General features: G+C 31.6%; 1 protein-coding gene across 6 annotated transcripts in view; it reads right to left on the bottom strand.

The window, feature by feature from the left end:
* The window catches only part of ZNF451 (zinc finger protein 451), a 114,692-nt gene that overhangs the window by 34,372 nt on the left and 63,923 nt on the right, over positions 1-16,397 (bottom strand). For 4 of the 6 annotated variants that reach the window (XM_051997187.1, XM_051997189.1, XM_051997190.1 and 1 more), the window contains exons 4-5: positions 8,945-9,070; positions 6,381-6,492 (exon numbers count right to left, since the gene is read on the bottom strand). In XM_051997187.1, the coding sequence (XP_051853147.1) occupies positions 6,381-6,492; positions 8,945-9,070 (238 nt within the window). Of the gene's footprint in view, positions 1-4,072; positions 4,109-6,380; positions 6,493-7,199; positions 7,538-8,944; positions 9,071-16,397 lie in introns of those variants that run through there. The other 2 variants (XM_051997191.1, XM_051997192.1) reach the window with 2 other exon arrangements.

The raw sequence follows: 16,397 nt of genomic DNA, 5'->3' as shown, positions 1-16,397 counted from the left end.
CTAAAAAGTTAGGATTTTGAAAAATGTGTTCCATGAGACCATCCCTTAAAGTTTAGAGGGGAATAAGCACAAATATAAGACACATACAAATAGATCTCTTATCTCTCTATAACCTTTCAAAAAAATTGCTAGCAAAAGTTTTTTTTTTATCTCCCCTATTGTTTTCCTGTTAACAAATTAAGCATTTAGTATTAGCAAGTTTACAAGGTTTGGCTCTTTTAGAAGGCCTAGGTTTTCAAGGAAAAAATAAATCTTCATAGTACAACTTTCCAAAAACCTTTTACAATACAGACAATTCTAGCCCCACAAGAAAATTACTTTTAGAGAATTACACCAGCCCCACTCAAACAAACTGCATTCCAAAACTATCAAATTAAGCTCCAGAGAAGATCCGTATTCTTCCACAACTTGATACATAAAAATTTGCATTATTAGTGTACAAAAGCATTGGCTCTGGCCCCAAGGGTCAAAGGAACCCTAAGTTCAAATCTAGCCTTGAATAATACGTATCACTTGTGTGATCAGACAAATTACATAACCTCCCTAAATTTCAAAAGGTTTCTTCATCTGGAAAATGAAAGGGCTTGGACTAGATGGCCTTTGGTGTCTTTTCCACTGCTACATCTGAGTAGAGGGCTAAACTTTATGAGAGCCAAAGGGAGAAAAAATCTATTTCCCTATTTCTTCCTATCTATTTGGTTCCATTACTTTTCTTTTCCTTTCCACTGTTCTTATCAGTTTTCTCCTTGAGTCCATACTCTCAAGAAAATAAGAACATTAGAATGGCTGAATAAATTGTGGTATACAAATATTATGGAATATTATTGTTCTGTAAGAAATGATCAGCAGGATGATTTCAGAAAGGCCTGGAGAGATTTACATGAACTGATCCTAAGTGAAATGAGCAGGACCAGGAGATCATTATATACTTCAACAACAATACTATATGATCATCAATTCTTTATAGACGTGGCCCTCTTCAGCAATGAGATGAACCAAATCAGTTCCAATAGAGCAGTAATGAACTGAACCAGCTACACCCAGTGAAAGAACTCTGGAAGATGAGTATGAACCACTACATAGAATTCCCAATCCCTCTATTTTTGTCTGCCTGCATTTTTGATCTCCTTCACAGGCTAATTGTATACTATTTCAGAGTCTGATTCTTTTTGTACAGCAAAATAATGTTTAGATACGTGTACTTATTTTGTATTTAATTTATACTTTTAACATATTTAACATATATTGGTCATCCTGCCATCTAGAGGAGGGGGTGGGGGGAAAGAAGGGAAAAATTGGAACAAAAGGTTTGGCAATTGTCAATGCTATAAAATTACCCATGCATATAACTTGTAAATAAAAAGCAATTAAAAAAAGAAAAAGAAAAAGAAAATAAGAACATTAACAAAATTTCTGCATATAATTGTGTCAATTTCTAGTAAGTGTCATAAATTTAGATATGTTTCCAGATGTGAGAGAACATAAAGAATTGTGAAACTCAAAATCTATGTATACACAGTTTATCATTAAGTATTAAATTATAAAAAATGGCTTTATAAGCTCATTAAACATTATTATTTCAACTTTTGTGCAACTAGGTAGGGACAATGGATAGAGCTATGTCCATATCCTGGAAAAGAATAAGTTCAAATCTAGCTTTAGACACGACTACCTGCATGACCTTAAGGAAATTACAAGTTACTGGAAGTTACAAATTACTACCTCAATTTCCTCAACTGTAAAAAACTAAGATAAAAATAACAACAGTACATATTTTGAAGATAAAATGATATACTTTTGTTATTTTGAAAACCTTAAAGTATTATATAAATTACACCCACACATTTACATGTACATTATATAATCACTATGACCAACAGAACAGATAAAAATGATATAATGGAATATATGACAGAATTTGGGGTCAATTTAAATCCCAGTCCACTATCATTTAGTTTATTAACTTACACTTCCCTGGGCCTGATATTCTCAGTAGGTTGAAACCTGATGGCCTCTAAAATCCTATTCCAGTTCTAAATCTTTGGACTTATGTGAAAGTAATTTGATTAGCTTCTAATAATTTTATAGATAAGAACAGTATTCTCTCTGACAGACTTAAGTTACAATAAACAAATTTTATAAACTATTAAAGCTAGAAGGGATTAAAGAGATTATCTAAACCAATTTCCCCCTACTTCTGAGGTCCAAATTAGATCAAATTATTTGCCTAAACTCATATAAGAGTCAACAAATAATATTAAGCAGAATTTCAATCCAGGTCATCTTCTGACTCTAGATATGGTAAACCTTTTCCAATAAGCTTGCATAGTCACCTGTTTTCATAATTCAGTCCACTTTATTTCATATTTCACTTATATATAACTCCTGGGGTCCTAAAAATCTGAAAGGGATCCTATAAATAATCAAATCTAATCTTCACTACATTTTACAGATGAGACTAAAGCATAGAGAAGTGACAAATCTCACTCCACAATCATTTAGTTTATTAACTTACACTTCCCTGGGCCTGATATTCTCAGTAGGTTGAAACCTGGTGGCCTCTAAAATTCTATTCCAGTTCTAAATCTTTGGACTTATGTGAAAGTAATTTGATTAGCTTCTAATAATTTTATAGATAAGAACAGTATTCTCTCTGAAAGCTTATGTTACAATAAACAAATCTTATAAACTATTAAAGCAAGAAGGGATATCAAAGAGATTATCTAAACCAATTTCCCCCCAACTTCTGAGGTCCAGAATTAGATGAAATTATTTGCCTAATCACACAGCATTAGGCAAAGTATCTGAGGTTAGGATCTGAACTTTATTATTACTATGCTGCTCTTCTCCAATAAAGAACAAGTAGCATATGAGTTTTCAGCTAGAACCATATTTGGTACTAACTTGGACTACCATTAAAATAGAAATGGTAGTGTGGAATTCAGTAATAATCTATTAAAGACCTATCATGTACAGAGTACAAAACAAAAATGAACAAGACACTAAAATAAGCTCTAAAAAGTTCCTTTTTTAAATGTCATGTTCATTTAATCTGTAACATTTTAAATTTTGGGGACAAGACCTAAGCTCCACTATTCCATATTTCCTTTTCAAGGCAACAAACACTAATGGAGTAATTTTTAGATAATGAACATACATGGCATTAACTGAAATATCTAATTCAATTCAAGTCATTTAATAAAAACCATGTATTGTTATATGCCAGGCATAAAGACAAAAAAATGAAGCTTGCCTTTTAAAATGCTTATATTTTGTAATTTTTTCACTTTTTTTTTTAAGACAGAGGAAATACATTTACTAGACACTAAATGACCTTTGAAAAGATTACTTTGTTAGGCAACATGTTAATTTCACATTTATCAATTTGCTTCTCATTTTAAATTTTTTCTCTAAAGTATACAAAAGATTTAGGATTATGATGTAACTTTCATAATTGCTCAGCCACGTAATGTTGATTATGTTTTCCACAAGAAGACTCTACATAACTACCAGTAGTAATAATTCTGTTGATGAAATTGCAGGAAAAAATAGGGGAAGCTAACTCCTCCCCGCTAAAATCAGTATTTATGAAACAAAATCACACGATTCAACACCACTCTCCTCATCTGTTACAATTCAGAAATTTGATTTTAATTAGTACACACTCCAATTTTCAAGGTACACCCGTCAAATTGAAATGAGACCTATTAATGATATTCTTCCATAAAGAGTTTTTAAGACTGGGATAAGCATTATTTATAATAGTGACATATTTTAAAAAGGAAGGAATCCTTTTGCTACTGAGAAATGGGATTTTTCTCAATTAAAATAGGTCATTTAACTCTAGACTCTCAAAAATGTTTCAACTATATTAATTTAGTCTATTCTTATAATATTATGATACAAATGATAAAATATAAGGTAATCTGCAACTCATTATGAACATTATTTAGCAATGGCTCCCAAAGCCCATTTTCACAATGAAGATAAGGATTAAGGAATAAAATTTGATGTAAAGTTTGGTGGATTGGAAATTTAAAAAAAAAAAAAGAAAGAAAAGAAAAGTACTAACCTTAACCCCCAAGCTCATGCTTCTCAGTACCCGATCAGCCATCAATGAACTAGGTACAACCTGATCCTATATAAAGCACCAGGTCTTGCATGCATCATAAAGCATGGCTAAATGACACATTTGCTCCCACTTGTCTGCTCAATGAAGGTTATATTATAGTCAGATATAACTTAATCATGCCAATGCATTAATAAAGTTGTAAGAATCTAGATGCAAAACACTTATTGTATGTAGTATCATAATCTAAGACATCAAAATAGACATTAAGAATTGGTGCATGCCTAAATATGCAGTTTTTGAATTTAGTAGATTTAAGAAGCCATAATGCACAACTCCCCAACATCTAATACTGTTCATAATAATAATAAAATTTTAAAGCCTGTCATGGATAATGAAGTCTCTGAAAAGAAGCTTAATTTTAGAATTTGAGTTATCTGATATCTTGTACAATAGTATCTCCAAATTGTCCTTAAAATATGTCTTTTAAAAAAGTGAAAATATAAGGGGGTTAATCAACCCATAATCCTGAATGCCAATAGCAAAGCTGAGCAATGATTATAAATAGTATCAGAAGGCTATCAGTAAGTTGTGTCCCCTGCCAAAAAGTCACCTTTATAAATGCAATGGATTTGACTAACTAGAATGACTTTGGAGTGGGGTGATTTGATTTTGTGAAAAGGACATCTGTGAAAACTTAAGTTTCTTCCAACTACTACCATTTCCTTAATTCTAAATTTTAGCTCTATAGCAGATATAACCTCTAAGTTCAGTGAAAACAGGCATTGTATAAAGAATGTTTGGTAACTGCTTACAATCATCTTGATGAATTATTTAAACTATAACACATATAACTCTTATAACTTCCTGATATCTAAGGATTTTGAGATCCTTGACCAACTTGGTTGAAATAGGTGCTACATGTGAAAAAGTGTCCTCTACAAGTCAGACCTCTAAAAACTACCCAAGGTATCTGGTTCAGCCTTCCTGTTTCTATTAACTGTATAAACTAACCACTTAGGAAATGATTATGTAGAACAGTGTCACTTCCGATCAAACTAAAAGATGTTACTTAAGCTGATCCCTTTATAAATAGTTATTTACATACAACATTTCCAGAAGTTAACTCTAAAGTTAAACAACAAAATCTGGGTGTGCAAATACTATCTCAATGGTGGCACATAAAATACATTCCTATAAGGGACTTTAAAACTTTTGAAAATCTGGCTCCAAACCTGCCACCCCTCTATTATTTAGGAATTATTTAGGATTACTCTACTGCATAAACTTCCTACCTAAATTCCAATTTAATGGGCCTTGCTATTTCCACCTTGTGTCTCCGTGTCTTTGCATAAATTGCCCTTCAGTTAAGAAATCACATGCACCTCTCAGAATCATTAGCTTTCTTTAAAGCTTTCAGCCTCTAGCCATAATTACCTAGCATTTACTTTATACAGAGACTTAAATGACATATACATTTATATGTGTAAAAACCAACACATGTGTATGTGGGTACATGTGTACATGTGTGTAAGAGGAAAGAGAAAGATCTCAGTAGTATTGAATTTTTAAAAATCACAATCATGAGACATACATTTAAAAATATAGTTTTGTCTTTTTTCAGGTGGTTTTAATATGTAGCTTTATTAAGTACTTAACATCTAGGTAAACTGATTATGCCAACAAATTATTTTCTATGTACACTATGTACTATGTGGACAAAATACTATCAGCAATCTTTACACATCAAGGACTGATAGGGTTAGTACTTTAATAACTAACAAAACTATTACTATTACTAAGGGATAGAAGACATTTCTCAAAAACCACATGATTTTACCTCAAAATAGATGAAATCAAATTTGAATTAAGATGATAAAATGTGAGCATTCAAAGGACAATACAAAGCATCTAGTTTTTCCCTTCCCCAATTGCAAGAACTCTTTATAAGTTTTTAAGTTTCAAACTGGCAACTTTTTAAAAATGAAATTTATCTTTCACATAGAGTTTAACAATATGACAATAACATTTTGATAGCTTTAAAAAGTGCAACAAATATGTAGAGCACATTTAAGATGCACAAAAATGTATTAGTTTTATATACAAGTAGTCTGTGCTTGAAAGATTTTACAAATGGGGAAAAAATAATGCTGGGAGTAGGGGTGGGGAAGATGCCATTATGAGGTTTTAAACTGGCTTTCAATGGCATGTGATGATTAGCAACTCAAGAGCACAAGCATTTCAGTTTATTAAAAATAAATGATTCCCAAAATCTTAATAATCCTCACTTTTCTCTTGTCTGAAAAATTACCTGGCATTTTTAGCCACTGGTCCACACACAATCTTGCTGCTTCTGTGTCACTACGGTCTCGAATAAACTCCAGTTCTTGTAATCCATGAGCATGCTGAAAATCTATTTTTTCCTAAGATTAAGAAAAAAAAAATCAGATCAATGAACAGCTGTTATACCCCAAGTAAACAAGAATAAATGCTATGTGTCATCCATCCTTAAAAACATTTGATTTTTTAATAAGTTATTGTAACTATGGCTAAATGCTTTTTAGCCAACTTTAAAAAGGTTAATCTTTGATGCTAAATGTATCATCCTTAAAATAGATATGGCTATATTAAAATTAAAATCATAAGTCATTAGGGAATAGGGCAAAAAACTCCTAACTTAGAGTGCTAGATATATATTGGTTGGTTTATCAATCTTTCAACTGATGAAGTTTAAAAAAGGCTGGAGGAAAAAGATATACTTCTAAAAAGAATCTTTTTCAGAAGGCCACTGAAAATTGTCTACAGTTATGAACTTTAAAATCAGAAAAATTCCTATTGTTTTAAAAAAATACATTTAAGTAAGTATAAAACATACATGTTAGCATGTATTTCTTTCTATAATACTTTGTCAGAAAGAACTAAAGCATTTAAGTCCAGATGCTCCAAGTAAGTTATAATTAAAGATTATTTTCTAAAGTAGAAGGCATAACCATAAATCACATTTTCTTATAACAACTCTATCATAAAAAGACTATTAAGGCATATCTGATAGTCTAGTATCAAACAAAATCTAATAATATAATATCTCAGTCTCATATAAAGAAAAAACCTGCACATTCCTTTGAAGTACCTTATAATGGAATTTGACCTGTTGACTCAATCTAAGTTACCATTTTTGCTTTATCAAGGAATCATTTCCATTAACAATAGACCGACAAGGTATTACTTGCAAGTATTTGATTCCATCTGTTAGAATGTCAATGAACAAAGCTGGTCAAATTCATGATGTTCTCCCATCATCATAACTTGATCTTCATTAAGATGATTTATCCACTCTGAATGTTAATTTTTTCATCAAAAAACTCCCCATAAGAAAACTCCATTTTGAATGTAGAAATATCAAATTAACCAAGCTAAATGAACTTGGAATAATGCAGAAGATATTTTCCAAGGTATCTTATTACTGCCATTACATAGAGACATTAAAATTCTTGATGTTCCACTGCTGTTTCATTGTCCATTTGATTTTGGTTTTGGTGGTCTGGTACATCCGAGATAAAATATGGCCCATAATAGAAGTCAAGGTCTGGAGGAAAAATCATGGTTGGTAATAGAAAATAGATCAAGGCATCTCTGTAGAATTTAGTGAGATTTGATTTAGTAAAAAACATCTTTTTTCAAAATAGTTTGATAAATAAAGGCTTCCTGAACAGAAAACTAAAGTGAACTCCTGATTTCAGATCCGATGTATGATCCTCTACATGGGTGGAGGCTGAAACTACCCTTAGGTAAACCCTAGTTGTCACAGTGACAGTAAGATTCTCAACGACATCACAACAACTTCATTATCCATGTGGGCATTGACTTTGCTTAGGAAAAGAAGCCAGCACTAGTAAGCTGGGAAATGTAGGGAGAAGGAGGACAGTTCAAAAACACTTCCTCTCAAATAAGATTTATTTCATGATCGTGGCAAAGGTTGACTTAAAATCTAGTTTTGGAATAGCATCTATTTAAAAACTAATTCAAAGAACATAGCAACATTCCTTTCTAATTTAAGGCAATGAGAATATTTTAGTAGATTTATATTATATTCTAGTTTTAATTATACACCAAAGTTAAATTCCAGTAACTTTTCTTCCTGATTTTTGACTGAAAAAATAATGGTTTATATTAGACTAAGGTGTATTATGATTTATATTAGACTAAGGCAATAACCAAATAAAATAGGAATAGGAAAAACAGAAATGAGAAGTTTCAGTATGAATATGGAATATGTACCATTAATACGTGACAGTGGCAGGTTTATTATTTCAAATAAAATAATTTTACTTGGGGATTTACAATGTAGGTTAAGACACAGGCACAGAGATATTTCCTAGCTTTTAAGTTGGGCTCAAATTTGTTACAGTGTTTCTTCCTAAAATCTTTTTGCATAGCAAATTCTTTTTAATGATGGAGCTCCTTCTAAAAGAGAAGTTTATGAAGTTTCTCGAATTCTTTGATTTAAGAAGACAATATCCAAAAAGTTTAATGCTATGTAGACTCCAACTCCCCCATTTAGTTTAATTTGTCTCTAGTCACTGAAGTACCCTTTAATAATTTCTTCTACATTGACAAATCTCATAAATTTCTAATCCTAACAACACAAAACCCAAAGCCAATTCATCTCCTCCCCCCACTTCCTATAAACATGGAAATGTTGAAATATGCATGAGATAATAACCTGGAAGAAAAAAACTAATGAAAAACATAGCATGGTCCAGTTATGCTTGAAAATTTAATTAGGCTTTTTCTGTCCTAATTTTTTACCTTACAATACTATAAAACTCAAAATTCTAGATTTTAGTTAAAAAACATAAGAAGTAATCACTTTACCCGAAAGGCTTTATTCTTCTCTTCTTTTTGCTGTTTGTCTACCTCCACATGGCGAGCTAGACGAGCCAAAGTTAAAGCAACTCTATCCTTTTCCTGTTCAACATAGTCTTTACTTTTAACTTTTTCCTGCAATTCAGAGGACAAATGATTCGTTTAGATTTTTTTTCAAGTGCACCTATAATTAAAGATCTTAATTTACTTTTATCAGTAGCAATAACAAATCTCTCAATGTCTATTACATGCATAGTACTATAATAAATTCTATAATAATTTTAGAGAACGAGGATTAATGATAAATTAAATATTATCCATCTGTATCATCTTTCACTCTCTGAAAGAGAATATTAACATATTAGCAAGCAAAAAAATTATATCTACTTCAAAGTTTTTACAAATAAGGCAAAGTTTTAGGTTGCTTTTGCTGTAGGTTAACCCAGCAATGTCATCAGAATTCCACAGAAGAATCTTTTTGTATAAAAGTCCCCTCAACTCTAATTTCTCAACTAAGGAAGTTAGCTAATGAAGTTAGGTGTAGAACAATCTCAGAAATTCCTTTATAAAAAAAAAAAAAACCTTTTTCAAATCGAGAAAATTCATGTAGATTTAACTTGCAGTCCTTCAAGTGGCAAATTAGACCCTTCTAAACACTAAAGATCAAACTATATTAAGAAAGGAAAGGAAGATGATATAATCTATATAAAAGCTTAGCACTACTATGATTCCTTATGGACCTTAGTGTAAAAAGTAGTAAGTAGTTCTTAGAATAATTTTATCTACAAGGATTCTCAACACAAAAGACTCAACATTCTTGTTAATGTACTTGCCAAAAAAATAATACTGTCCACGTTAGAAATTCTTGTAGTCAACTGCAATAAAAAATTGGAAGGATATAATTTTATGAAGATTAAAGGCTGCTCTTATTGGGATTTTAATTTGAAAACAAGTAGGACAATGCCAATAACTTCATCATCTATGAGGCTAAATGAAAGCCTAAAACTACTACTGCAGATCTTTAAAGATCAAAAATTAAGATTAGATGTAATCTCTTAGCCTCTTATCATAATCCAAATTTTCTGTTCTCAAATCTTTCAGATAGAAGGTTTTCATTTTTGATTCCGGCATATGAGATGAGACCTAACTTAGCTATTTGTCCTTATAACTTCTAACAAAAAGATCTAAAACTCAGAGGTATCAGACTCCTTCAATTCCTTTAGACTAAATTCTTTTTCTGTCTTATTATGATTTTTAATCTCTTCACTATTCCTGCTTTTCACAGTGCATAGCCAGTTGTACAAGTTTCTTCCCTTTTCAATAAGGTTGATTACTCCTTAGCTATTATCAAATAATTTAGAATCACTGAAATCCTCATCTATATTATCAGTAGCATGGAGCCAAATACCAACTTCAGATTATATCCACTGCCCAAGTACACTCTTCATTTCTTTTCATGTGGTGAACATAGCTGGAGATGGTTTGGGATGCTACAACCTTAGATATCTAATGTTAATTGGGTCCTTTGGCCTATAAGACAATTCTTATCACACTTAAATCTGTAACAGCTCCTTTCTCTTCCCAGCAGACTGAAGACCTAAAGTGGTTATTCATTCATAAGGCAAGTTTTCTTCACCTTCACTTCTTTAAAAAGAAATTTAATAATGGCTTGCCAATTTTATCTTATTTCTAAAAGTTGACCTGGGATTCTGGCTATTCTTTTATATATTTTATATTGTAATAATTTCTTTGATTTTATATGTAATATATTTTTAAAAATGTTTTGTTAGTGATTTCTTAAAGGTAGTTAGGTGGCTTAAGAGGAGCAAGTTTTGGCCTGGAGTAAGGAAGAACTGAGTTCAAATCTTAACACAGATACTTCCTAGCTGTACCAACCTAAATATGTCATTTAGTTTGTCTGCCTCAAGCTTCAATTGTAAATTGTAAATTGGTATAACAATAGAACTTTCTTTTCAGGGTGATTGTGAGGATTAAATGACATAGTATTTGTAAAGTAGATAATAAAAATAAGGAAAGGAAAAATCAATCAACATTTTTAAAATTAAGAAAATAATTAGGATTATCAACAGCTACAGCTAATAAATTTGAAAAAATGAAAAATGTTTTAACATATATAAAACTATAAAGCCAAAATTAAATATAACAAGAATTAACCAATTCTGTAGGACAAAATTGGACATAACATTAAGTATTCTGTCCTATTAAAAAAAAATCATACCAGACAAATTTTTAAATTAGTTTTTCCAGACTTTTTAAGGTCAAATAATTTCTATGTCATATGAGCTGAGGCAGCAGAAATTAGGCAAGTAAGATGATTCATATCATCACATAATATAGATGTCTGAACTAAACTAGAAAGATATTTTGAGGTGCTAAAGATACTAAAGGGACTTTGGTTCTCAAGATGCAAGAGAACAGAAACTGAGGGCTTATTCCATATGTGGAGTGAATTATGAATATATGTCTTACTCCATGTCATTTTGGAATTTGGTAAATTACTGGAATTGTGAGATGAAAGTAAAGAATCAGTGATGACTCTGAAAATGCAAGAGCTATTTTCAACAGTAATGGAGAAGTCTTGAAGAGGAAACAGTGAGGAGTTCTGCTTTAGACAAAAGATTTCAAGATATCTCTAACATTGTCCCCATTTTCTCTTTTGTCTTAAGTCTATGAGGGAAGATATGAAACTTCTTACTTGTCTCCTGACACACCCTCTCTGGTCCAGGAAATCACAAAGAAATCACCAAATTTCAGAACCTGAAGAGACTTCATTAGTTATTAGTCAAACCAAACCAGAAAAAAAAATACCCACTACAACATACCCAAAAAGTGGTCATTTAGCATCTGTTTGAAAACCTGCAATAAGGAGGAAAATATCACTTCCTGAGATGGGATATCCCACTTCCGGATAATGAAAATTATTAGGAAGTTTCCCTTATATCAAACCTAACATCTAGCTTACTTTCAACTTCCATGTGCTGTTCTTCCTTTGGCCCTCTGGAACTAAGAACAGGTTAAATCCCTCTTTTCACATAACAGAGCTCAGTCTGGAGAAAAATGAGAACATGAAGTCTAGAAAAACATCATAGGTAACACACAACAGAGTTAAACTAGAGTACCATGGCAAGTCCAACAACGTTCCTCTTCTATAACAAGTCTAGGAGAAAAAAACCTGAAACAAATTCCTATTAACAAATTTTTTTTTTAAAAAATTGCAGTGAGATATATTTCTATCCCAGGTTGACACAAAAAGTCTTTGGAATGATGACAGGTCAAGAGCATCATACAGGGAATTCCAGCAACATAAGCAAAAAGCTGTGTAGCAGGGCAAAAAAAAAGCCTTTAGATCTGCCATAAAGGGATGTAGGACAAACAGTTATGTTCACTATCCAATTGGGTCAGAGATCTAAGACAGACAAAGAACCTTTACCTGGGATAGCATTTCACGGCGAGAAGCAGATGCTCGCTCTAGATTATTTGTCAAAAAAAGGGGGCAAATAAGAAACAAGCTATAATTCTGTGGCTTTGATCACAGAAGTGGAGAGGACTACAGTTTCAGTTTTTTGCTAAGTCTAAAATCTGCAAAGTTATACTTGGAGCAGGAATCCTAGACCAAGGATGCCTACAGTTCTGTCACTCTGAGCTTACTAGATAGCTGATAGTAGCTGTGTTCAGCAGCAATCTATTGAAATTCCAAAAGGAAAGCCCCTAAAACCTGCTGCTCAGACCAAAGCCCAAGTCAGAGCTCAGACAGGAGAAGCAGTGATCAAACTTTGCCTATCTCAGATCAGATCATCACTTGGGAAATATTGAAAGCTTGTAGGTAAGACATGTCCCCGAGACAATGTAGTAATGCAAACTTGATTCCTCAAGAATTTATTCAAGCAGAAATAACCCAGTCTAGATATTCTCTCCAGAAGTATACACAGCCTGGCTCTAACAGAGCTCTAAAAGTAGAGAGAATGAGCAAACAAAAAGAATTCCACTGTAAAAAATTGTGGGGATATGGACATTCCAGACACAAACCTAAAGAAAATGATTCTAAAATATCAAAAGCTTCAAAGAAAAACACAGTTTGGGTACAAACTCAATTAGCATATGTGCAAGAAATGAAGCTGAGAATTTTAGAGAGTTTTAAAAGAATTTATTTAAATGAAATGAGAGCTTGGGGAAAACTGGTGGGGAAGGAAAAACCAGAGCTATGAAAGAAATAACAGACAAAGAAACTAATGCCTTGGCACAAAGTTTTTACAAAACGTTGCACAAGCAATAAGTTCACTGGAATTTAGAATGGACCGATTAGAAGCCAACGACTCTATAGGACAAGAAGAAATATTAAAGTCAAATCAAAAGACTGGGAGAAAAAGACATAAAATAGAAAAAAGAGCAAGTATCTAGTAAAAATGACTGACCTGGAAAAAATATCAATGAAATAATTTTAAAGTCATTAAGAAAACTGTCCAGATCTCTTTAGAACTAGAGGACAAAGCTGTAATTGAAATAACACTTTGCTAACTTCTTAAAAAAAAAAAATGAAAACTCCTAGGAACATCATAGCAAAAAATGCAGAGCTTCCAGGTAATTAAGAAAGTACACGAAACCAGAAAGAATTTAACTACCAAGATGTCACAGTCATGATCACACATGATTTAGCAGTCACCTCTATAAAGGAAAACAGACTTTTTGTGGTTGTTCTGTCTTTCAGTTGTGTCCAACTCTGTGACCCCATTTGGGAATTTGCTTGGCAAAGGTACTAAAACAGTTTATTATTTCCTTCTCCAATACGAAGCCTAAAATATCATCAAGAAAACAAAGGATAAAGAATTATATATAAACAAGAATAATTTAGCCAACATAATAATATAATCCAATAGGACAAAAATAAACAAATATTCAATGAAAAAAGACAACTCCCAAGTATTCCTGATGAAAAGATCAAAGCTGTATAGAAACTCTGAAGTTCAAACATAGGAGCTAAGTGAAACAAAAAAGGTAAATATGAATGAACAAAAGTGATTGAATAAAGATTAAATGCTTGCAATGTAATATGGAGAGATGTTGTGAGTGCTCCTTTAGAATGTCATCATCATTAGATGTCAAAGAGGAAATTTAAGTAGGAAGAAGGTCAATACGTATAGCTATATTTCCATGATCTTCAAAGGATCTTAAGGGGGCAGTTATATGGCACAGTGAATAGAGCACCAGTCCTAAAGTCAGGAGGACTTGAGGTCAAATCTTAACCCCAATTGCCTCAGGAAAAAAAAAAAAAAAAAAAAGAATGGTAAGGGAAGAGAATAGGAAAACACAGAGCTGGGGAGAGAGTTAGATAAGGGTTGAAGAAATTTCCTATATTTTAAAATGTGAAATAGGAGGGAGAATGGACAACAAAAAAGGAAAAACAAAAAAAGATTAAATTGAGAGGGTTTAGTCCTAAGCAGAATAAATTCTAAGGATATAAAAAGATACACCTTTCCGTGACAGAAGAGAATTAGAAATTGAAAGGATGCTTATCAATTGGGAAGTGGCTAAACAAGCATGATACTATTGTGCTGAAAGAAATGATAAAAGGGATGATTTCAGAGAAAGAAATGATAAAAGATGATTTCAGAGAAACTTGGGAAGATTTCTATGAACCAATAGAGATTAAAATGAATAGAACCTAAAGAACAAGTTATATAATGACAATAACATTGTAAAGACAGTTGAAGACTGAGGAATTCTGACTGGTGTATTGACAAATTTCTAATGAGGTATAATGATGAAACAAATTAGCTATCTCTCGATAGAGAGGTGAAGAATTCAGAGTTAAGAATGTTTTAGATATGACTAATATTGGATGTACGTTTGTAACATATTTTTGTTTTTTATTCCCTCAATTTGGGGTTGTATGGGAGGATGAGGTGAATTTTTGATGATATCGATATTTTTTTTTTAAGAAGGAAAGATATGTTTTGTTTTGTTTTTGCTGAGGCAGTGGGGGTCAAGTTGAGCCAGAGTCAACACAGTTAGGAAGTGTTAAGTGTCTGAGACTAGATTTGAACTCAAGTTCTCCTGACTTCAGGGTTAGTGTTCTATTCACTGAGGCACCTAGCTACCCCGAAAGATGCTTTAATGGATTCATAATATCCAAATCTGAATAAGACACAGATTTTAAGCTTAAACTCTCACATATACCGGTTGCATGCCCCTGGGTAAGTCAGCTAGTCATTCAATGTCCTTATACAACTCTTTATTCTCTATAAAAAATGTCCATCTTTATTAAAAATTCCCTTATATCTATAAAATCATTGGGAGAAGACGGAAGGACAAGATGAGGGAAGAAGAGATGATGGAAGAAGTTAGGTAGAATATCTTATAACAAAAAGCCACATTACATGTAATGAAAAAAATATTAGAAACTTTCTCCCAAAATAGTACAGCTGCCTACTCCTACTACTATTTAACATCATTTTAGAAATACCATCTAAATAAGATATTTAAAAATTAAGAGAAAAAATAAAGAAGTCAAACTATTTCAAATTTGTAAATGACAAAAATTACATAACTAGAAAATTCAAGACACAACAAAAATTTGAAACAAATTACTTATGATGGTAGGAATGTAAAATAAACTTTAAAAAGTCACATATTAGTATATTTCCAATACATTTCAAAAAGAACTGATTTAAAAGAAATTTATAGCAACAAACCATTAATAATTTGAAAAAAATTAATTTATGTATAATTATTTTCCAAAGAAAAATACAAAACCACACTGACAGATTAAAGAACTAGAAGTATATTCCCTACAAGTGGGTGAAGCAATACTGCACTAATGTTAAAAATACTAATACTTAGGAAAATTAACTTTTGAGTTCAATATGATGCCAAACGATCTGAACTGGATTCAGGCAATGAAAATGGGATGAGTTTCAAAGGAAAAAAAGACAACTTAGGGCAGTGTTGATACTATCATATTATATATACATACATGTAAAAAATATACTTTGAAGTTGTGTATAATAGATTCACAGTTTCTCATATATAATCCTCTTTTTTACATAAAGAAATGTTCATATTTTTTCAATTTATATTAAAAAGAAAATATTTTTTTAAAAAATGGACTAACCTCTATTAAGATGTATTTGAATTGAGCAAAGTGATGAACAAAGATTCACCCTCCTAGAATTTTATTCTAAAAACCAATATTTATCAAAATATATAGTACAAAATAAAAACTACAAAAATAATTACAGAAAGCAATAGAAAAAAACAAAAAATAACAATGGAACAGAACAGATATCCCAGAAATAAAATGAAACATACACAAAATGTGTAATCTTCAATAGGGTTAAGAATGCTAATCATTGATAGAAGGAAATAATTTCAATTTCAATTTTGATTCAATAAATTCAATTAAAAGTAAGGTCAACTTTTAGAAAAACTGAATTATAATGTGGCA

This window comes from Antechinus flavipes, chromosome 4 (genome assembly GCF_016432865.1).
Source record: "Antechinus flavipes isolate AdamAnt ecotype Samford, QLD, Australia chromosome 4, AdamAnt_v2, whole genome shotgun sequence".
Classification (NCBI taxonomy): Eukaryota; Metazoa; Chordata; class Mammalia; order Dasyuromorphia; family Dasyuridae; genus Antechinus; species Antechinus flavipes.
This window is presented reverse-complemented; position numbering and strand designations above follow the sequence as displayed.